At 40.0% G+C, this 24,098-nt stretch overlaps 1 protein-coding gene and 1 long non-coding RNA gene across 3 annotated transcripts in view; one reads left to right on the top strand and one right to left on the bottom strand.

Annotated features, from left to right (window-relative positions):
* The window catches only part of LOC309481125 (C-type mannose receptor 2-like), a 35,563-nt gene extending 18,674 nt beyond the window's left edge, over positions 1–16,889 (top strand). Inside the window, exons 1-5 of one of the 2 annotated variants that reach the window (XM_082145953.1) lie at positions 7,603–7,822; positions 8,496–8,534; positions 13,798–14,190; positions 14,420–14,767; positions 16,137–16,889. In XM_082145953.1, coding sequence (XP_082002079.1) covers positions 8,498–8,534; positions 13,798–14,190; positions 14,420–14,767; positions 16,137–16,492 — 1,134 coding nt within the window. In that variant the 5' untranslated portion in view covers positions 7,603–7,822; positions 8,496–8,497 and the 3' untranslated portion in view covers positions 16,493–16,889. Of the gene's footprint in view, positions 1–7,602; positions 7,823–8,495; positions 8,535–13,797; positions 14,191–14,419; positions 14,768–16,136 lie in introns of those variants that run through there. The other variant, XM_082145954.1, reaches the window with a different exon arrangement.
* LOC309481178 lies at positions 6,416–7,062 on the bottom strand. Its single transcript, XR_014199936.1, has 3 exons — positions 7,024–7,062; positions 6,820–6,856; positions 6,416–6,768 (listed from the first exon to the last, which is right to left on the bottom strand). It is a non-coding gene; the product is annotated as an uncharacterized lncRNA (long non-coding RNA).
* Positions 16,890–24,098: the final 7,209 nt, after the last annotated feature.

Here is a 24,098-nt window from a genome sequence, read left to right as displayed (position 1 = left end):
AAAAGAGACGAGCACTGATAAAGTGTGTTCAGTAAGCTCGTAATGCTAACGTTAGATATAACATTTGTATGTTATCAGCTATTGCAGACATTGACCGTGAGATGGCTGGGACGAACGCGCAGAAAGTTTCCTCTTCCACAAATACCCTTAATAAAGCCTGAAACTCGTCGCCAGTCCACCAGTTTTGTTTATTAAATTCCATATTTGCAGACAGACAACTCTTACTGCATGAAGCCACGACACGAACCGCAATAGATTTTTTAAAAAGGGAGGTTAAAAATAAATAAAATGCTGCGTGGAATCATCCAACCAAAATGCGGCGTGAACACAACCAATCAGCTTGTGCAGCGCACAAGTCCCACCCCTGAAAGTTCCTGAACTTTGAAAAAGTACTACCTCGTGAGCAGGGACTATCGGAAGGGGAAATATTTACCCGGAACTTCATTTAGACCCTGGTTCCTGCGGTGTAAACACATCGAGTACCAGCCCAAAGTTCCTAGTTCCTGGGGAAAGTTCCTGCGGTGGAAACGCGGCTCAATTTAGGTCCTACTTCAGAGTAGGGTCTTACCAGCACTATTCGGTTGTTAAGTCGTGACGTAACCAATACTCTTTCCGGGTCCAAAGTCCAGGTCCTCTCTACCTACCTACCGCTTTCGCTGGTGTTTTGGTTATTATTGAGTGTTTTTACAATGCCGCAGTGCTGTGTCTCGTGTCCCGAGCTAACTCACTTCAACCTCGTAAATCTTCTTTTTCATTGAGGACTCTACCCTTAATTATGCCACCTGAGTGATGAGCTACACTAACCACTCTGTTGGTGTTAAAGGAATTTAAACCCTTTTTGACCGCCAAGGGTGCCTCACTAAGAAGGACGTGATCGTAAATAAATTTACAGGTTCCACCGTTGTTATTTCTGGACCGCTTGGGACCCAAAACGTCACGCGTGACGTCAGACTTAACAATCGGATAGGAACTACCCGTGATGTTAGTGTTCGCTGATTGGCCGAACGCACGCGGAACACCAGCACCCGCCATTTTTAAAACAGCTAGAATGTAAACACACAGATTATAGCCTATATATTTACTCCATAAACGAACTATACAAACATGGAAAACAGTGATAGATGGGTCTCTAAACCTTTATGCTGAAGAGAAAATCCAACGCAACTTTGAGGGGACCAAGCCAAACATGATTATGTTTATCTGTCCAGCTAGCAACACTGGACATCAACCACACGGCATAGGCTAATAACCTTTTTTTCATATACTGTCTACTTTCTATACCAGTTCTATCTAATAACATGTTAAACAGTACTGTTAGACAGATCGCTAACTAATAAACACAGAGAATGCGAGCATTGTTTGCTCTGGCGTTCTCAGCGCCGCCAAAATAAAGGTCCGTCGTGCCGTCAAAATAAAAGTCGCCGTGCTTGCGTTACTCCCTTACCCCTCCTACCAGTTCCTATGGCCACTTGGCCAGTGCGAACGTAAACAGCAAAACCGAGTTTGGGGGAGAGTAGTTCTTAGAACTGTTTAGAAGTGGACAGTTCCTAGAACTAAGTTCCTGTAACTACTTGGTCGGAAAGCGGCTATAGTTAGGAAGACTGTTCCAAAGTTTTGGTGCTAAATAGAAGGATCTACCGCCAGCAGTCGATTTAGATATTCTAGGTATTATCAACTGGCCGGAATTTTGAGATTGCAATAGCCTCCTGAGACCCTGCGACCTCATATGAGGACATTACATTTTTGCCTCTTGACACAATGATAGTCAAATTTGTAAATCTTAGACATGTTGGCCACATTTAGGGACACTGCCCACACCATCTTGTGGTGATATCACAACATTACACCAATGTCAGTGAGAAGAAAATGGCTGGAATATCAGCAAAACACTTCTACACCAGTTCCCGAAAGAAAAATGACCCAGGTAAAAAATCTATTCAAATTATATGAATGAAACAAATGTATTTATGTACAATACTGTCTCTATCATCATACAGGGATTAAAATTTGACATATTTTAGTAATAGTAGCACTCTAGGACATCAGTAAATGTGAAGTACTCGTTTGAGGACATTGGGACTATATTACGTTATTTATTCTAACATATGGTTAGCTGGTGGGACGTTTGCCCATATATATTTAGAACAATAATACCTTAGTAAAAACCTAAAGTAATATTGACAAACTATATATCATTTGAAAGCTTACAATCTCTAGTTTTCATATTTGGTGGCTGTTTTAAAAAAAAATAAAATCAATTTGCAACAAGAATATTTCATATTCATTAGGCGTGTTTAGGCCTTTATTTTGAAATAGAAATAAACATGAAAAATCATGAAAGATTGGTAGAAACCTCAGTTTGTTTTCATGCCAAGAGTTCAAAAGATAACACTAATTAAATGTTATGAGAAAAAAAGGTCTGAAAATGTTTAGAATATAAAGAAAAATATTATGGATTCGCGATTTGTGATGCGGCAGCGAGCTATAACGCACATATGTGCTCTTTTTATGTTTATTAGAGGTTGAAATCAAATCAAATACTGCCAAAACACCCATACTATTTCTGAATAGGATGTATACTTCATAAATTGTATGAAATTATGGAAAGACATGGTTCAGATCACTCAAAACATATGAAAATGGAGACGCCCTTATATGGTCAGTAAGGAAGCTGGCTGTCCATCTAGTGAAAAAGTCTGGTACTGCGCCCAAATAAAATCTCACTGAAAGCTCATTTTTTGAGATATCAACCTAAAATTTGGAACACAACTTGTTTAGATTTTTGGCTTTAATTTTCTAGCAGTTTTAGAGTAAAATATATTTTATAATATATATATTTTATATAAAATATAAATAATTATATTTTTACATTCTATATTTTCATAAACTCAAACTTATATAACTTTTTTTCTGTTTCACTTTCATAATTTATTTCACTTCTACAATAATCTGGCAAATGTCTTCTTAAAAACAATACCAACCATATGTCTATATTCCAAAGCATTCTTGAATTACAACCATTTAAGTTTGTTTTTTGATTGCTAGTACTATGTCCTCACATGAGGACATCATATGGTAAATCATAGACCCACTGTCCTCACATGAGGACATCATTTTCTGCAAAAACAAATTTTAGTTATTATACTTATTAGGTCCTACTTATCCCAAATAGCAAGAACAATTATAAAATGCACACCAGGCAAACTCTCGGGTCTCAGGAGGATAGACGTGAAGGACTATAATGCGTTAAGAGCTCGCTCAAGTACTGCGGAGCTAAACCATTTAGTGCTTTGTAAGTAGTCAGCAATATTTAAAAATGTATGCGATGTTTAATAGGGAGCCAGTGCAGTGTTGACAGAACCGGCTAATATGGTCATACTTGGTCATATGGGCATCTGAGGAGCTAGATGTAGTTGGTGTAGAAAATGAAGAAATTACTGTGTCCACTCCTTCTGTCAGCCCTGCATACGGGGAGCTGCTTGATGCAATGGCCCACGCCACAGCCAGGATAAATTGGACTTAAAATAAACGGAAAGTCGCTGGCGGTCGACTGGACGAGCGATTCCTGGCGGGTCGTGATCACCCCTTCCCTGTGAGCCTTCAGTTTCTTCCGGACCTTCACACTGAGGTGGTGAGGTCCTGGAAGAACCCATTTTTGAAGCGCACTCTTCCCTTTCAGCATTAAAATTATTTGATTGTGGAGGGATTATGTGCGCAGAAGTAGGTGAAGATGCCCCTGTAAAAGAGACGCTGGATAGATATCTCTCACAGAGCAAGTGTCTTCATTGAGGGCTCGGGTCTTGCTGTCAAAGCTATGCCAGACCACCTCGCGTGGCAATAGGCGGCAGCGTGGCCATAGGCGGCAGCAGGTCAGGCTGGTGTTGATACCAAGCTGACCTGCTCAAAGTCTAGGACCAGAGGCAGGGATTGTCTCCTGAGGCGGTCGCTGAACTTCGCCGCACTACAGATTAGGCTCTCTGGACCACCAAGCAGACAAACACTGCCATCGCTCATTCCATAGTGGTCATGGAGAGAATCCTGCGGCAAAATCTGTCTGGGATCAAGGAGAAAGAGAAAACTCTCCTCTTTGATGCTCAGGGAGCGTATTACAGAAAGATCCTAACTTTAGAATCCTATCTGTTTGGTAACCATGGCAATTTCAGTTAGGACCTCATTTAGGACAAAAGCTATTACAGAATGTCATTTCTTAAGCGCATTACCTTATCTTAACTACGGATATGAAAAGGGTATTACAGGAGCATCCTAACTCCACAAAAATATTCTAAAAACTGTCTTAACGTTAGGACAACCCCACTGGTGTCATAACTTCTGAAGTATTTAAAAGCCAACTGTAAAAAACACATAATAATAGCCCTGTCTGAGAACGGCCTCACATTTATTAATGATACAAGATGAAGAATAGCGATGTTTGATGGTGGAAAGACTTGAACACCCAAATGATGTGCTGCACTTTGACGACAAAACTTCAGACTCCTATGAAATAATGAAGGATTGGTCTTTGCCTTGTTTACCAAGCTTATCAAAACTGCACTTAATGAAAAGCACCACTTATTTTGTTTCTCCATTTTAATCTCTAGAGTTTTTCCATTTTACTTCACAGCAGCTGTTTGCGCGTCGTTGCGGGATTTGATTACCGAAGATTTCCTAACTACAGATTAGATAGGATAAGAATCCTAATTAAACTTAAGATTTGCTTCTGTAATACGAATTTGTGAAAAATCCTAAATTAACTTGTCAGATCTTTACTTTAGACTTAAGATAGAAAGTTTCTGTAATACGCCCTGTGGACTCTTCGTTACCTCTGTTGAGGCGGTGCTGAGGAGGTCCAGAGAGGCAAGGGTTCAGAAGCGGTGCTGAGGAGGTCCAGAGAGGCAAGGGTTCAGAAGCGTTGCTGAGGAGGTCCAGAGAGGCAAGGGTTCAGAAGCGGTGCTGAGGAGGTCCAGAGAGGCAAGGGTTCAGAAGCGGTGCTGAGGAGGTCCAGAGAGGCAAGGGTTCAGAAGCGGTGCTGAGGAGGTCCAGAGAGGCAGGGGTTCAGAAGCGGTGCTGAGGAGGTCCAGAGAGGCAAGGGTTCAGAAGCGGTGCTGAGGAGGTCCAGAGAGGCAAGGGTTCAGAAGCGGTGCTGAGGAGGTCCAGAGAGGCAAGGGTTCAGAAGCGGTGCTGAGGAGGTCCAGAGAGGCAAGGGTTCAGAAGCGGTGCTGAGGAGGTCCAGAGAGGCAAGGGTTCAGAAGCGGTGCTGAGGAGGTCCAGAGAGGCAGGGGTTCAGAAGCGGTGCTGAGGAGGTCCAGAGAGGCAAGGGTTCAGAAGCGGTGCTGAGGAGGTCCAGAGAGGCAAGGGTTCAGAAGCACATCCTGCGAAGGTTCGAGTCGCCTCCTGAACCGCTGAGGGCGTTCCCCAAAGCATCAACCAGACGCAGCGTCTCATTCCCCTTCTCTGGGAACCGGGTTGCATTCACAACCTAAGACGTTTTTATGACAGACACCGTTAAAATGATTGCATTTCAAAAATATTAAAAAGTTATTATAACTTTATTATCATAAAAACTACTTCCGTGCAAATTTAAATGTTTGCATACAAATTACTTAATGTTTATTAAAGGTATAGTTTAAAGAAGAGAATTGTTTCCCCTTGATAAAAAGATACCGAACCTGATATATTTAAATTTATCGACATTTAAATTGGAATTGAAGCTAAGAAATTGAAGTGCACACCCAGCCCTAGTCTGTATTTACATAGATTTTGAATGTCAGTGATTTTCTTCTTTGCTGGATTTCTGTAGTGGATTTGTGTCGGTTTGTGATTCATACTCATTTCTTACTGAGAAAATAAAGCTTTGGAAGAAATTTCATTTGTCATTGATTGTCATCTTGTGTGAATCTGATCTATTTTGTCGCATGCTTAACATGTATTCTGACATACAAAACTGAGTGTTCTTTAAGATCTTTGAGTTTAGTAGCACAGATGCATGATTTCAGAGATAAACACATGATGCACAGGTCCCTGAGGGAGGAGAATGAATCAGGATGACCCATAAAGACTAGATGCGGCTGGAATGAGCTCACAATGAAGGTGAAAGTGACTGAAAGTGAAATTAAACAACTACATTACACTGAGTTTAATATAATTACAATCAGGGGCGGACTGGGACTTAATATGTGCAGAGCAATTTTTAACACCACTTACTAATATAAAAAGACAACACAATACAGAAATATACATTCTAATTAAAAATTTTGTTTTTAAAGACTATTAAATGTTTAAAAAGATGGTTTTCAATTATTGTGTAACATTGAATGGCTATAATTATCCATTTCATCTCTAGAATACTTTTTATACTGTACAAACTGTATATTGCGTCACCTTACATTAACCAGACCCCTAAACCTACCCAACACACACACACACACACACACTAACCCGACCCCTAAACCTACCCAACACACACACACACACACACACTAACCCGACCCCTAAACCTACCCAACACACACACACACACACACACACACACACACACACACACACACACTAACCCGACCCCTAAACCTACCCAACACACACACACACACACACACACACACACACTAACCCGACCCCTAAACCTACCCAACACACACACACACACACACACACACACACACACACACACACACACACACACACACACACACACACACTAACCCCACCCCTAAACCTACCCAACACACACACACACACACACACACACACACACTAACCCGGCCCCTAAACCTACCCAACACACACACTAACCCGACCCCTAAACCTACCCAACACACACACACACACACACACACACACACTAACCCGGCCCCTAAACCTACCCAACACACACACTAACCCGACCCCTAAACCTACCCAACACACACACACACACACACACACACACACACACTAACCCGACCCCTAAACCTACCCAACACACACACACACACACACACACACACACACTAACCCCACCCCTAAACCTACCCAACACACACACACACACACACACACACACACTAACCCGGCCCCTAAACCTACCCAACACACACACTAACCCGACCCCTAAACCTACCCAACACACACACACACACACACACACACACACACACACACACACACTAACCCGACCCCTAAACCTACCCAACACACACACACACACACACACACACACACACACACACACACACACACACACACACACACACACACACACACACACACACTAACCTGACCCCTAAACCTACCCAACACACACAACTTTCTGCATATTTACATTTTTAAAAAACCTTTAATTACTTTAATTTTGTACCAGATTTACAAATAAGTACATCTCTAAAGAGAGGTTTTTGGAAATTTTGTCAGGTTTTGGTCACTTCTGGGTACAAATTTATCCCCAAAACATAGTTAAGTAGGTACACACACACAAACTCTCTCTCTCTCTCTCTCTCTCTCTCTCTCACACACACACAAACTCTCTCTCTCTCTCTCTCTCACACACACACAAACTCTCTCTCTCTCTCTCTCTCTCTCTCTCTCTCTCACACACACACAAACTCTCTCTCTCTCTCTCTCACACACACTATAGTTAATGGAATATACACATTTACATACACTAAATCGCCTTTGGGCAAGAAAGGAGGAAACAAATAAACCACAGAAGGGAGTTTTTCCCTCCAGGAAAACCAGAGCTGGGAGGAGCAGAAGGAGAGATGATCATGATATCAGTCTGTCCTGACAGAGAAACACACACACACACACACACACACACACACACACACAGAAATCACAACATCGACAGGTAAGAGAGTTTAAGACAGTTACTGTTGTTTTAACTTTACACTGATTACAATAGGATTGATTTAGCTGTGTTTTGTATGAAATTATGCTCGGTTGTATTATTTACTCGAAACTAAAGCTTCTTTATTGACATTGATGGTTCCATGAAGAATCTTTAACATCCATATAATCTTTTCCATTGCACAAAAAGCTTCTTTATAGCGGAAAAAAGTTCTTTAGATTCTTAAAATGTTTTACACACTAAGAAAACATGGTTCTTTGAAGAACTGATGAATGAAAGGCTCTTTGAGGAACCAAAAAAGGTTCTTCTGTAGGATCACTGCAAAAAAAAAAAAAAAAAAAAAAAAAATAAGAGCATCAAATAAAATTTCAATAAAAATAGCGTTTACAGTAATACACAGTAGAACAGCACTGCACTTCCAGATCTCAAAGTCTATGAGTTTAATTCTGAAGGGTTTAAAGTGGAAACGTGCAGCATTAAACTGTACTGTAAGACTGAACTGACATCAGCTTTAGGAGCTTCATGTGTGTTTATAATTGATGCGGAAGCTAATCAGCAATGATCAAGTAGGAATGACATGCTCTGAAGTTCTGGATCCTGTACGAACTTCAGCTGTTGCACTTCAGAGCAAATGAAGCTGGTTTATTGAGACTGTTTTCTGTCTTTCCCTCAGGAATGGAGAGAATCACACTGACGTCTCTTCTGCTCTCCGGTGAGTGAGTGTTTCATGCAGTGCTTCACTAGTTCTAGTGCGCTAGTGTTGTGTGAGACGGACACTTCAATGAACTTTGTGTTTTGGTGAAACAGGTCAAACTGCTGTTATTTCTGTGCCGGTAAATTAAATGAGAATATTAGGCCTACATTTGGATTGTCAGAAGCGGGGCAGAAATGAAGAGGAGTTTGGGGCAAAAACACCAAAATAATAAAAATGCCACCAAACTTCGAGATATGGGCACAGAAATGCCCCTGATTGAGTTCTTGTTTGTAATATTTATAGTGAGCAACATCACACGAGCAAAACAGAATATCAGAACGATTGCAAATGTGATGTTGATTTTATTCAATAGTTCAATAAATAGTTCATATAAAGGGATTTTATATCCTTTTTATATTCTTCTTTTTTTTTTGCTAATAAAAATAGTTTGAAATAAAGCCGCCTTTGTGCCTCCACGGCTGCTACACATTTTTTGTTTTTTAAAAGTCAAACTTTAAAATATTAAACTTAAGATATTTAAGACTTTTTAAGACCTGAAGAAATAAAAAATAATACTGTACATTAGGGGTGTGCAATATTCACACATATATAATTATTGTTGATTAGAATAATGAGATGATGTGTTGCTGAGTGTTTTTGTGCTGGTATTGTGGCTGGTTTTGGCCTGTTGTGCACAGCTGACTCACAAACACATTCATATTATTCATATTCCCTGCGGTGGTCAGTTCACAGAAGTGACAGAAATTAACTTTTTTATATAAAGGGCATTTTTTCCCCTAAATGTATTAGATGTATGCATCACCTATTATGTCAAATTCTGACATTCAAATTAAATTCAATTAGAAATATAGCTGTGAGCAGCAAATATTTAAGGCCTATAAGCACTTGCATAAAAAGGTATTGTGTTTCATTTATCAAGCATGTAACCACTTAGATTATAGATGGAAAAGACCATTTACAGCAAATACAGGCAATTTACCATAGGAATTATGTTTTTTAAAGTTTTTAACAGTTATAGTGCCACCTACTGTCTGATCTCCATAAAAGTTTGCATGCTTCTTTAGAATCATATTGCACATATGCACACCTAATTTTGTGAAGTTCTACGTAGAGCAGACCATTTTTCAGTCATTTAAATGTAATTTTTCATAGGAAATATCATAGACTGTAAAAAAATATGGACGTAGTGTCCGTGACGTCACCCGTAGGTTTCTGAAGAGCATTTTTGAAGCCTAAAGTAGGTGGAGCCGGCCGTCGCCATCTTGGCCTTGCGTCACTCCCGGATAACAGAAAATAGGCAAAGAGGCGGGGCGTGAGTGGAGCTGAGGAGCCTTGCTATGATTCTGTACTATTCTGCTAGTTGAAATGTAACTTAATATTACTCAGAGAGAGTGTGTGTGACAGTGATTTATGTGCTTAACGTTACATGTCAGTCACTCTCTTTTTATAGTCTATGGTCCGTCAGCGCGGCATCGCTCAAGTTCGTAGAGAGCTTATTCAGTTCATTTTAAATTCTGATTTTGGCCGCCTCTCAAATGGGTTAAACCATAGATATATTGCCTATGAAGTTCAAGTAAATGCGCTAGAAAATCCGTGCTCATGTAAGGATGTGCATTTATTGCACGGACGGAGAAAGCGCCGACGCCTGCAGGATTTCATCTGACGGTACATAAGCATATCATAATCTATCTGTTCCGTGAGAGCAGAACGAACGAGCCTTTATTGACGTTTGTAATTCTGAAAACTCCAAAAAGCAACGAAATTGTCAGACATCCATTAGTGCATGTTCACAGAGGAAAACAACTGAAATACAGTGCTGGTTGTTCTCTCGAACGATACTCGACGACAACGACAGAATCCTAAGCCGTGGGCGAAGTAATGGGTGTATTAAATTGTGTGAAATAATCCTGGAAAAAAGCACAAACACTGCAGAGATGGCAAGTTCAGCAGCTAACATATGCTGAGGTGAAGTGACGGCTAGTAACAGCAGACAAACAGCTAGCAATGACATCAGCGGGAATCCATCTGTCACTCAAGTGGCCACACCCTTAATTATGCAGAACTTTAAATATTAATCAACTAAACGGATGAGTTATAAAAAAATTCACCCCCCTCACAGTTGTTATGAAGGGCAAAATTAGCTGTATAGACCAAAGCCACATAGAGATCCAGGCTGTAAACATGTTTTTTTCTGCTGTAAAGTTGGTCATTTTAACATGGGGGAGATACAGATCTGACTCACTTCTGCAGCCAGCCTCAAGCGGCCAGTCAATGAATTGCAGTTTAACTCACTTCCGTGTTGGTTTCAAGAGAGAGACGGGGAGGTTGTCGCTTGGGAAATATATAGCATTTTTCACCTTTATAACAGTTAAAGCTCCAGCTGTGGCCCGATGTCCATTAAAGTTTACAAGCTTCTTTAGAATCACGTGCCGCATGTGCTCACCTAAGCCCCTTTCACACCGCACGTTGATCCCGGGAAACTGCTGTAAAATTGCTAGAGTGCCTTCTGTGTGAACGCAAACACATCCTGGGACTGATGCCAATGATGATTGGTGATTGAGTCAAACAGGCCCAAACATCAAATATCGCTGGGCTTCCGTTAACCTTGTCTGATAGCTGCTCGAACTTCATTAGCCGCCGGCGGCCGTGTTTTTCGAGATACGTGAATGTCCTCGAAGGCAGCCTTGGACAAAGACACTGCATGCCAATTTTCAAGTCAATAAGACTTAGGGTTGCGCAGTTATAGCCATTATTATGTTTTTTATTCATGTTATAGCGCCACCAAGTGGCCAGTCGCCGCGTGAACCCGCAGAATGAGCTCTTACATATGTGAAAATATCTCATTCTGATCATGAGTTATAGCCATCTTAGTAAAAGTGGCTCCTCCTACTTCAAAAGTTTTGGTGGCCCTTAGAGACCGTGAACTGAAATTTCAACTTTTTCTTTTTGATAATTATTGATAATCAGACTCCAGAGGATCTTGCTGCACTGGTTTGGTTCCGATCGGGCCAAAAACCTATAGGACTAGTTCGCAAAATTAGTTTTTTCAAAAAATCCCAAATACCCCAAATACCCAGGGCAACAATTGAATGCATTTTGTCTGTCTTGAGTCAAGTATTCTAACGATATAAGACACTTGAGCCTACGCCTAATGGTTTAGTGAGCGATATTGCACTTTTGTCCGCTGTAGCGCCCCCAATCACCCCGATCGGGGCGAGTCTTGGTGACGCTGTAGACGGTGTGAGAACTACCAACCCTCAAAGTTTCAAGTCTCTATGACTCACGGTTTGGTCTGCCTGATGAGTTTTAAGGGAGAATGCTGATCCTTGTGAAATGTCACATTTACAGTAGGGTTTCAGGGCCACAGTCGCTTGCTTTGCTCCTGAATCACTCACTCACTCTTTAAGACTTGCTGCCACCTACTGGCGGCTTTAGTTTCATATTTAAAAGTATCATTTCATCTTTCACATCATTTCATATTTCTATATTTAAAATGTTATATTTAAAACATCTCATAACATTATTTATGCGATTGTAATTGCAGTGTAAATCTCTGTTGCATTAAAGTCTGTGAATTAATCTAAAGGCCACTTCAGGTGCAGCTTCTGCAGTGCCAAGATCTGGATTTTATTTTATTGATTCAATTTAACTTATTATTTAAATATTTTTTTAAACAAATTCATAAATTTAAATTCAAGAATTTGACAAGAAAGATGACGCATACATTTAATAAGCTTAGAAAAAACTGCACTTACAAAGGTAAAAAGTTTCCCAGGAATCAATTATAGGTGGCAAATATTTCCCAGTAATGAGAAAGATAATGTCTATGGAAGTAAAATAATGACAAATGTTTTTGAAACAAAAAAGCTTGTTGAATTGCATTGAATATAAAAAATTAAAAATAAAGTATATATATGCATTGCATTAGCCCAAACCTGTTTTCATTTTTATGGGCTGAAATTCAACACGGTTGTATATTTCAGCTGTGAATATTTCAATTCAAAATATTTCACACACGTTTTCACTATTAAAAATTCAATAATCCATATTCACCTTTCAGATTTCCCTTCCAAAATGTTCCAAACCTATAATATTCAACCGGCAATTTTCAGTCCATTTTATTTCGCTTTACAAATTCGCTTCCATAAATTCAGTGGTTCAAATTCGACAGAAAATTCAACATTTGACATCCGGGAACGGCAGGAATATCAGTAGATTGGCGATTGATAATCTTCATAGCTGTTAGTCGCCTCACCAGCAGGGGGCGCAAGCGGCTGTTGACGAAGAAAACTATCAAGCAACGGGTGAGACTCATTCATTCATAAAAACAGATTAACAGAAATGGAGCAAGCCGTCAGTATTTGTGATGATGATCAGGGCCAGTATTTAAGTCTTCAGAGTTAGTTCTGCACATTGTAAGCAGCTTCCTCTACCGTGAACGAGATTATAATGTTATTCCCCGATGCTGACGTACAGAACAAACGTTAAATCTGAGGTAGTAGATATATATTTCTCTCGGTTGTTTAGTTTTCTTAACTTTATATGGCGGCGCTGCTGCAGAACTCAGGACACTTAACATCGCTTAATGGACTAATACAGTGATATAAAAGACCAAACCCAAACCTTATGGGGATGTAGGCTACAGGCGTACAGATGGACCAGAATATGAACGTAATGCGCAAAGTTTGACGCTAAGTGATTCCCGGTGAAGTACTGGCATAAGTTGGCTTGACACTGCATGTTCGCACATTTAGGGACTGTCTCTAAAGTTACATACGAAATTGGTACACTTTGGCAATCTACTGATATTCCTGTCGTTCCCGGATGTCAAATGTTGAATTTTCTGTCGAATTTGAACCACTGAATTTATGGAAGCGAATTTGTAAAGTGAAATAAAATGGACTGATGCCTGTTGAATATTATAGGTTGTATTTTTATACAGAATGAACATTTTGGAAGGGAAATCTGAAAGGTGAATATGGATTATTGAATTTTTAATAGTGAAAACGTGTGTGAAATATTCACAGCTTATATATACAACGTGTTGAATTTCAGCCCACAAAAATGCAAGCCCTAAAAATAACAATTCATTCAAATGCAAGCAGGGTTAGGCTAATGCAATGCATATCTTCTTCAAGTAGTGCAATTCAACACGCTTTGTTTCAAAAACATTTGTCATTATTTTATTTCCTTTAATGTCTGTCATCGATCAGAAGGTGAGATGTGAGATGTGAGATCTGTGTGAATTCTCTCTTCTCAGCCGTGGTCAGTTTGTCTGCAGGCGCTTTGCGTCAGTATCACTTTGTGAATCAGAACATGATCTGGACGGAGGCTCAGGAACACTGCAGAGAGAAATACACAGATCTGGCCACAATCACCGACACACAAGATCAGGACGACACAGAGCGAGTCATAAGGAGTGTGAACTCTAATGCTGACCATGTCTGGATTGGGCTGAGGAGCACAAACACATGGATATGGTCTCTGAATGACCCCACGTTCTACACAGCAAACGAGTCTCAGTACAGGAACTGGGCACCAGCAACACCAGCACAACCAGAAGGAGATGGAGACTGTGCTTTTATGATGAAGGCTGATGGACAATGGCATGATGTAAACTGTAATACTAAAATGCAATTCATCTGCTATAATGGTGAGTTCAGCTGTAAGATCACAACACACTGAAATGTGTTAAAAGACCAAATTGAGTATTTTCATGTACAATAATAATAAAAACACTTTTAGTTTTGAATGATGAACCATAATTGCATTTAGTGAATTTGTCTTTTTGTCCTTATGTTCTTGTTTCTTTGTCTTGTGTTTTATGTATTTAATTTCTCTTACATTTCACAATATTAGACAAATCTCCTTCTCTTTTAAAGCCAGCAGTAAAGGATTAATCGGTGTACAGGAGCAGAAGAATTGGACTGAAGCTCAGAGTTATTGTAGACAGTATCACAGAGATCTGGCCAGTGTGAGGAATCATAGTGAGAATAATGAGATTAAGAACATCAACCCAACTTCAACTGATCAATCGGCCTGGATCGGTCTGAACAGACTCTGGGTTTGGTCAGATAACAGCACCTCCACATTCACACACTGGGTAGCTGGTGAACCCGACACCAACTCTGGAAAAGATAATATCTGCACCTCGATTGACATCAAACACTACCAAGGACGATGGGTGGATGATCCTTGTACAGGATCTTATCCCTTTGTGTGTTATGACGGTAAGTAGACGCTCTCACACACACAATCATCTGAACAAAGGCAACTCTACATGTGAAACAGAAACTCTAATCAGAGAATGAGTGCACTACAGCTTTAACCCAACACTAATCACACATTTCTGACCAGCTTATTAATTATAGTGGATAGTTTCAAACAAATCCATATGAATCGAGTGGAGTATGAAGAGATATGATCACATTATATGATGATCACACTATCATTTATGCTTTCATTCACATATAAACAGAAGCTCCAACGTGCATCACATGATGCAAAAGAACCAATCAGGTTTGTTCTAGCGTGTGACGCACACAAGCATTAGTATTTACTAAATGTGTTGTGCTCTATTTGGGACAATCATTTTTAAATTTTAATAAGAGCCTAAACTGAATCTGGATTAAACCGCTCGACTCGTATGGATTAGTGTTATGACGCTGTAATGACCGTTCTGGATCATGTAAGGTTTTGTTGCCTGAATTTCCAGTGGAGGGACAGAAACATCTCAGGGACTGGCTGCGTAAACCACTGAGGCTAGTCTTACAAGTTAGACATCACATATTTTTCTTCAGTTTCATAAAAACATAGATTGGCCTAATTTGAAACCGAAAAGTCAGACTGGCTGCCCCTGCCGAACTGCTAGTGGGTCACACTAAAACTTAAGACACTGTCTTAACATAATGGCTGTTTATGCAACCGGCGCCAGGTTTCATTCAAGTATATTAATTTGCATTTTGAAGATGAACGAAAGTCTTATGGGTATGGAACGACACGAGTGCAAGTAAACGATGACAGAATTTACATTTCTGGGAGGATGGTTGTTTAACTAAAAATATTTAATGTTTTTGTGGCAACACTTTAGTTTAGGGTCTAATTCTCACTATAAACTAGCAGCTTATGATCATGCATATTACTAGCATATTCACTGTTTATTAGCACATATTAATGCCTTATTCTGCATGACCATATTCTACATCCCTTGACTACACGGTTTTCTCCAGAGTGGCTATATATATATATAAATTAACTAAATGAATAATAAAAAATAAAATTCTTTTTTTTTCTTGTTTTACAACAAAAATGAATCATCACTGAGCTTACTTAAGCTGGACTGTAACGCTATTTTCTTCTGGAGTTAAACTTTGTTGCATAATTTTCCTGTTATCACCGTAAAGCTGATTTGAAACAGTCTGTGTTGTAAAAAGCGCTTTATAAATAAAGATGACTTGACTTGACATCCCCTGATCCACCCAATTCCTAAACTTAACAACTACCTTTCTAACTAGTAATAAGCATTAAATATGAGTATATATAAGCAAAAGTCGCAGTGAATAGTGACCGTTTTTGTTTCTTGATCTGTTTGTGTTGCAGATAAACTGGTTCTGATCAGACAGAATCTGACGTGGACAGGAGCTCTGAGATACTGCAGAGATGAAGACATGGACCTGGTGTCGGTGGACTCTGAGGAGATCCAGCTTCGGCTGAAGAACGTGACCTCGATGGCCTCCACCGCTCACGTGTGGCTGGGTCTCCGTCACTCCTGCGTGCTCGGCCTCTGGTTCTGGGTCAGCGGTCAGACCCTGTGCTATGAGCAGTGGGCTCCGGGTAACGGCACCGGGGAGGAGGACTGCATTACGACAGTGAAATCCGGAGCCATTCACACCAGCAGCCAGCGCTGGATCAGCCTTCCTGAAACTGAGACAAACAACTTCATCTGCACCAAGTGAGAGATTCGAGTAATGGTTTATGAAGATTCAATCAAGCCAAATTAACTTCATTTTAAAGTCTATATAACCTTCACTTTTCTGAGATCAATTCATGTGGTGGTGGATTCAAACATTTACGGTGTTTTCTTTCATTTTGCTTTATTGTTTTTTAAAATTGGATGTGATTTGTTTAGTCGCTTTGAATGAACTGAATCTGCTAATGTAAATAGATAAATGTAATGACCTCATATGGATTAAAATATATCATGGAATATTTGGACTTCTAAAGAACTTTAGTTAAATAAACTGGTGAAGGTTAAAATGTGTTTACTTAAAAGTGTGATCTACAAATGTTTACAGTGGCATCAAAAAGTATTTGGACACTTAAGAAATAATAAAAAATTACATGAGAAAAGCATCATTTGTGCACAGATGACAATTGATTTGATATTGTATTTCATCTAAAGCTTGAATGAGCTCACAATGAAGGTGAAAGTGACTGAAAGTGTTTATGTACATTCTTGTTTATGTAATATGTAATAATTGGTCTTTTCATGGTGTTCAAAGCAAATCAAATTTTGTTGAATGTTTACTCTGCTCCTTTCCATATGGGACAGTTTAGTATCAGTAAGTTGAGCTATAGCCTACCATAAAATCAGCCCACAATGCTCTTAGACAAGTGAAATTACTGAAGGAAAGCACAATATACAAACGTTCACTCTTATCTTATGTCTGATATGCTGAAAACTGCTATGTTAATGCTCATCACACACAATCAGGAATTACACTGTGACAAAAAAACGCAAATGACATTAAAATCTGAGAAATTCAAGGTCAGTAGTATTTTGCATCCCTGGATAAATAATGTCTGTTGTTTAACATTTTTTATCATGAACATTTGGCAAAATTTGTATATAATAAACAAATACTTTATTGTTGGGGAATTAACAACAGTTTGGTGCAGTTTTTATGTACAGTGCTTTATAAATAAATTATTGATTTTATGATGATTTTAGATCTTCACTTCACTCTCCATCCAGTAGGTGGCAGAAATGCAACATTAAATGGTTTGCCAAGCCCTATTTAACAAACATGAGGTTTCACTAGTAGCTGCTATTATACTGTAAAATGACTTTCATACACTGCTTTTCCACATGATGTATAGGTCTAGAATAATAGATGTATATTAGTGAACAGGTCTCAGCACCACGATGGGATGCCCCTTTCGTAGGTCTGCGTCAAACGGTGCGGTACGAGTTAGATGACAGTTTCCTGGCACACTGAAGTAAAACAATTGAAAGTAGTGGTGGTGGTGGGGGGGTGTTCCACATTATGAAATAAATGCTTTTCTCCAAAACATCACAATGAGTAAAACCAAAGAATATAGTTCTGATGTGCAGAAAAAGATTGTTGAGCTTCACAAAATAGTGAGTGGCTGTAAGAAAACAGCTGAAGCATTGAAAATCCCCATTTCCATCATCAGGGCAAAAATTAAGAAGTTCTAATCAACTAAAGATCTTACGAATCTGCCAGGAAGAGGACGTGTGTCTATATCGTCTTAATGCAAGAGTTTGAGTTGCCAAAGACTGTCCAATGATCACAGAGATTAGTGAGTCTTGGGGTCAGAAAGCCTTAAAATGATCAGACAGCCCCTACATCACCACGTTGTTTGGCAGGGTCTCAAGAAAAAGTCTCCCACTCATCAAAAAACAAGCTCCAGCATATTCAGTTGTGAGACACGACTTGAATTTCAAAAGGGATTCAGTGGTCAGATGAAACTAAAAAAATAGCTTTTTTTGGCAGCAAACCCACCAGAGGGCTTTGGTGCAAACAGGGCTGAAAAGGTACCCCATGCCCACAGTTAAATATACCACTGGATCTTGTGGGACTGTTTTTTTGCTGGAGGTCCTGGACATCTTGTTCAGATACATCAAATTCTAGCAAACACCGACAGATAAAATTTTTTAAACCTGACGGCCTCTGCTAGAAATCTTATAATGGGCCGTGGTAGGATCTTCCATCAGAACAACGATCCAAAACATACATCAAAATCAACACAAAAATGTGTTCATGAGCACAAAACCAAGCATCTACCATGACCATCCCAGTCCCTGACCTGAACCCTATAGGAGATGAGTGGGCTGAACTGAAGAGAAGAAGCACCAACATGGATCTGGGAATATGAAGGATATGGAGATTCTGTATGGAGGAATGGTCTCTGATCTCTCGTCAGGTGTTCTCCAAACTCATCAGGCATTACAGGAGAAAACTCAGAGCTGTTATCTTGGCAAAAGAAGTTTAGAATAAGAAGAATAAAACGGTACCAATAATTCTGGCCAATGTGTTTTGGACAAAATGTTAATGTGATTAAAAATTATAATGTGATTTATCCCGTACTTTCAATTCTTTTCCTTAAAAATGAAAGGTTAGATTTTTGTGTTTTTGAATGAAAGATCAAAAGGATGAACAATGCAGATTTATTTTTATTTTATTTTTACCAGGGGTGCCAATAATTCTGACCACAACTGTATTTATTTTCTTTTTTATTTGAAAATATTTTCCTTATCATCATTTTCCATCTCTTGCTATTCTTTATTTTTATTTTTATAATAAACACAAATATTTTGCATTATTTCTATCCGCATTTTGTCTCTTGCCATCCACACACAAACAATTGATGTAGATTGATTAGATGTAGCAACATCTGGAGTCGTAACAGAGGCCATCTAATGATTACATTTTATCATAATGAACGAAGAACAAACAGTTGTGAAGTAATAATACAATCACATTTCTATTACAGGTGTCACAATTATGCTCTGTCATGTCTGCACCTGTTCTCGTTACTCCCTGATTTGTCATCTTCCTCCACCTGTGCCTAGTTAATTCCCTCATTTCATCCTGTGTATTTATACTCCCTGTTTTGTTCAGTCCCTTGTCGGTTCTAAATACTAGTTTTACTTGATCTTAGTGCTGCGTTCGATACTATAGATCACACAATACTCTTAGATCGACTACAAAATTATACTGGTGTTCAAGGACAAGCACTAAGCTGGTTCAAATCATACCTATCTGACCGCTACCATTTTGTCTATTTAAATGGTGAAAAATCGATCATAACTCCAGTAAACTATGGAGTGCCGCAGGGATCTGTATTAGGCCCTCTGTTATTTTCCATATATATGATGCCACTTGGAAATATTATAAGGAAACATGGAATTAGTTTCCATTGTTATGCTGATGACACTCAAATATATATTTCATCACGGCCGGATGAAAACGCTAAATTTTCCAAATTGACAGAGTGTGTTAAAGATATAAAAGATTGGATGACGCGTAATTGTCTTTTATTAAATCCAGACAAGACAGAGGTAATACTTATCGGTTCAAAAAACCGCCCACAAAACCTCGCACAATACAACTTTAACATCATAGGATGTCCTGTTACTTTATCCTCTACAGTAAAAGACCTGGGTGTTATACTCGATTGCAACCTGTCTTTTGAAAATCATATTTCATATGTTACAAAAACAGCCTTTTTCCACCTTAGAAACATTGCTAAGCTACGTAATATGCTATCAGTTTCTGATGCAGAAAAGTTAGTTCATGCATTCATGACCTCGAGACTGGATTACTGTAATGCTTTATTAGCTGGTTGTCCTGCATCCTCAATAAACAAGCTACAGTTAGTCCAAAATGCCGCCGCTAGAGTTCTTACGAGATCAAGAAAATATGATCATATAACACCGATTTTATCATCACTGCATTGGTTACCTATAAAGTTCCGTATTAATTACAAGGTATTGCTACTGACTTATAAAGCCCTAAACGGCTTAGCTCCAGTCTATTTAACGGATCTTCTATCGCCCTATAATCCATCGCGCTCTTTAAGATCACTAAATTCAAGGCTTTTGGTCATACCTAGACCACCATTCATCACATTTGGCTCCAAAACTCTGGAATAGTCTTCCTGATACTGTTCATTGCTCAGACTCGCTCTCCCAGTTTAAAACTAGATTAAAGTCGCATCTCTTCAGCCAGGCATTCATATAATCCTACAGTTCAAACTACAATCCGGCCTCTAGCTCATAAATGCCAGAGGAGAACTGGCCCCCGACTGAGCCTGGGTTCTTCCAAGGTTTTTTTCTCCATTAGGTCACCTGATGGAGTTTTAGGACACCATTAGGTCACTTGATGGAGTTTTTCGGTTCCTTGCCACTGTTGCCTTTGGCTTGCTCAGTTGGGGATATTTTGGGGATATTTAATTTAATTTGATCAATCAATAAATTCCTCTTGAAACAAACTTTGTTGTATTATTTTAATTTAATACTGTGAAGCTGCTTTGATACAATCTGTATTGTGAAAAGCGCTATACAAATAAACTTGACTTGACTTGACTTGTTGATGTTTAACGTGCTTGTTTCTGTTCTACCTGAGTTCTGTAAGTAAAGACAGTGTGCTTTCCACAACCACCACACCGTTACAGAAGAACTGACCTCTCAAAAACGAGAAAGAAGCTGGACTCACCAGCGATGCGTCTCCTCCTCCTCCCGGAGAACAGGAAGTATCTGGGATACTGGGCCTGGTTACTCCGGAATGGCAGCCTCTCCTTCACAGCCAGCGAGCCCAAGGTACCCACCGAGGTGCAGGATGACATCAAAGCCCCGGAGACTATGCGCGCTGACCAGTCCGTCCCAGAGCCAGGAGCAGACCTAGACCTGATAGACCTGTGGTCCATGGATCCAGTTCCCACCCAAGTCCCCACCTTCGAATCCTCGTCTTCTTTTCTCTCTCTCACTCACTCGTCTTCTTTTCCGATCCCGTCCCGATATTTGGATGCTCCGGTCCCGTCTGGAGATCTTCTTCTGCCTGTGTCCCTGCCTGACTTCCAAGTCCCGTCTCCATCGCTGGTCGCGGCTAGTCCCCTTGGAACCGTCGGCACCACTGGTGAGGACCAGCTCTTTGGCTCTGCCCCTGCCGCTCACTCCATGTGACTCCCTGCCTCGGGCTTCCCCTCCACCAGCTTGGCATGAGGCAGAGTCCTCGGCTGCACCTCGGGCCTCCAGGCCCATGTCTCCACCTCAGCCTGTCAAGACATCGCCTCGGCTCACCGCTCCATCATCACCTCCGCTGCCCTCTGTCAGGATTCCGCCCTGGTTCCTCCCACCTTCTGCTCCACCATGGTCGGCAACTCCACTGACTCCTCATCACCATCCGTCACCAGCTCCAAGCCCTCCACCAAAGCCTCCGCCTCATTACTACCTACTGAACTTTGTTATCATCGCGGTTCGAAGTCAAGCCTTTCCGAGGGGGGCATAATGTCACAATAATACAAAAATGAAGCAAGTTTTTGGTTAAAACAAGCAATATTATCTGCCAATGGGATAAGAAAAATAATCTTGTTTCTGTTTGAATTCATTTTGTTTAATTCCCCCGGAAAAAAGGACATCATTTAAGCATTTTTAGATATTTGGTCTGGAAACAAGACAAAAATACTAAGAAAAGCATTTTTTTTGCAGTGTAGCTACTGGAGTGCCTCAGGGCTCAGTGCTGGGACCGCTACTCTTCTCCATCTACATGTCAACACTAGGATCTGTCATTCAGAAACATGGATGTTCCTATCACTGCTATGCTGATGACACACAGCCTCTCATTCCAGCCGGATGATCCAACGGTAGCTTCTCGCATCTCAGCCTGCCTGAGACATTTCTTACAGGATGAAGGACCACCACCCTCAACTAAACCTCCCAAAGACAGAACTGCTTTTGTTTACGGCCAACCAATCACTTCAGCACAACTTCTTCATTCAGCTGGGTTCATCATCCATAACTCCATCCAGGACAGCCAGGAACCCTTGAGTTGAGATTGATGATCAGTTGAACTTCACAGACCACATTGCTAGAACTGCCCAGCCCTTCAGATTTGCCTAAAACAACATTAGGAGGATCAGGCCCTTCCTATCGGAGCTACACAACTCCTTCTCCAAGCTCTTGTTCTCTCCAGGCTGGACTATTGTAATGCTCTCTCCTTCCAGCATTAGTCAAACCTCTGCAACTGATCCAGATGCTGCAGCAAGAGTGTCTTTATCGAGTCGAAGAGACACACGTCACTCCTCTCCTCAAAAACTTGCAATGGTTTCCAACAGCCGCTCACATCAGATTCAAGGCCCTGATGTTTTCCTGCAGATCAACCACTGGCTCTGCTCTCCTATACCTAAACTTACTACTTCAGACCGATGTGTCTCCAGAAGCTTGTGTTCTGCAGGTGAACAGCGTATTGTGGTGCATCATCCCAAATAAACACAGAATCACTTTCACAGACCTTCATCTGGACTGTTCCCTGCCCGAGGAATGACCTGCCAAATTTATTTAAGTCACTTTGGAGCGTCTGCTAAATGATTAAATGTAAAATGTAATGTAAATGTCAAGTCTTTTTAATGAAAAATACTTATCAAAATTAAGCTTGATAATAATCAGGCAGAAAATTTATCTTGTTTTCCCTTCGATTTTTATGACCCCATTGGCAGATATTTGTTCTTGTTTTAAGCATAAACTCACTTCATTTTGATCAAAAAGACTTGACATCTTAAATCATTTTGCGTCTCAAGTAAATGCATATTTACTGTACTTTTGACATAATTTTACTGGAAGAAATTTTTCATGTATATCACTGGAATATAATCTGACTATAAATGATGTGCTGCTGTCTCATATTTGCATGTTTGTCAAGCTGCACAAAGACACACTTCAATACAACTGAATGCTGCTGTGACATCATAGCAACAGTAATGCAAATAAAGCAGTTGTTTATTATACCCTTCGTTCTCCAGTCTCCAATATTCTCCATCATCAACCCAAAGACTTTCAGTTTACACTATTACTCTTCAGTTTAAGACTCAACGCCACCACTTCATGCTCACCACTTCCCTGCACATGTACTGTACCTGTTCTCCTCAGTGCTGCCGTTCCATCAACATCAGTATTGTTCAATAAGCTGTTCTGGGTTCAGTTCTATCATCCTGTCTGAGTCTCTGTAACAGATATCGCATTGCTGCTTTATAGCTGAATTGAACTCGTTTCATAATTTGTCAGTAATAGAGAGACAACACTCACAATAACATGATTTTGCAAAGTACCTGAAAACCGCTCCTGATTTCCTGGATAGATGATTTTTTCCGCATTACTTATTTTAATCTAAACCGCATGTGAACTTTCATCCCTGAGGGACAACGAGACACTCATGACGATTATCTGCATCAAACAAGTAAAGAACATATACAAACAAAAAGTTAATGTGCGAATAAAAAATTCAAATGACACCGACTCAGCTGAATGATGACACTGTTTCCTTTTAGAGATGTTTGCATCAGTGCATAATTTTCCTGTTATCACTGTCACACTACTTTGACATAATCTGTATTTTATAAAGCGCTTTATAAATAAAGGTGATTTGAATAAAAATATACTTGTGCTCTTTTCCCCACTAGACTGAAAGAACACTTTATGAAAATCCAAATAGCCCAAAATCTCAAAATGAACCAGTACAGAGTAGATACACACACACACACACACACACACACACACACACACACACACACTCTCTCTCTCCCTCTCTCTTACACACACGC

This window comes from Leuciscus leuciscus (genome assembly GCF_965113295.1).
Source record: "Leuciscus leuciscus genome assembly, chromosome: 18".
NCBI classification, from domain to species: Eukaryota; Metazoa; Chordata; class Actinopteri; order Cypriniformes; family Leuciscidae; genus Leuciscus; species Leuciscus leuciscus.
The sequence above is the reverse complement of the archived record's forward strand: the minus strand, read 5'-3'. Positions and strand labels throughout refer to the sequence as shown.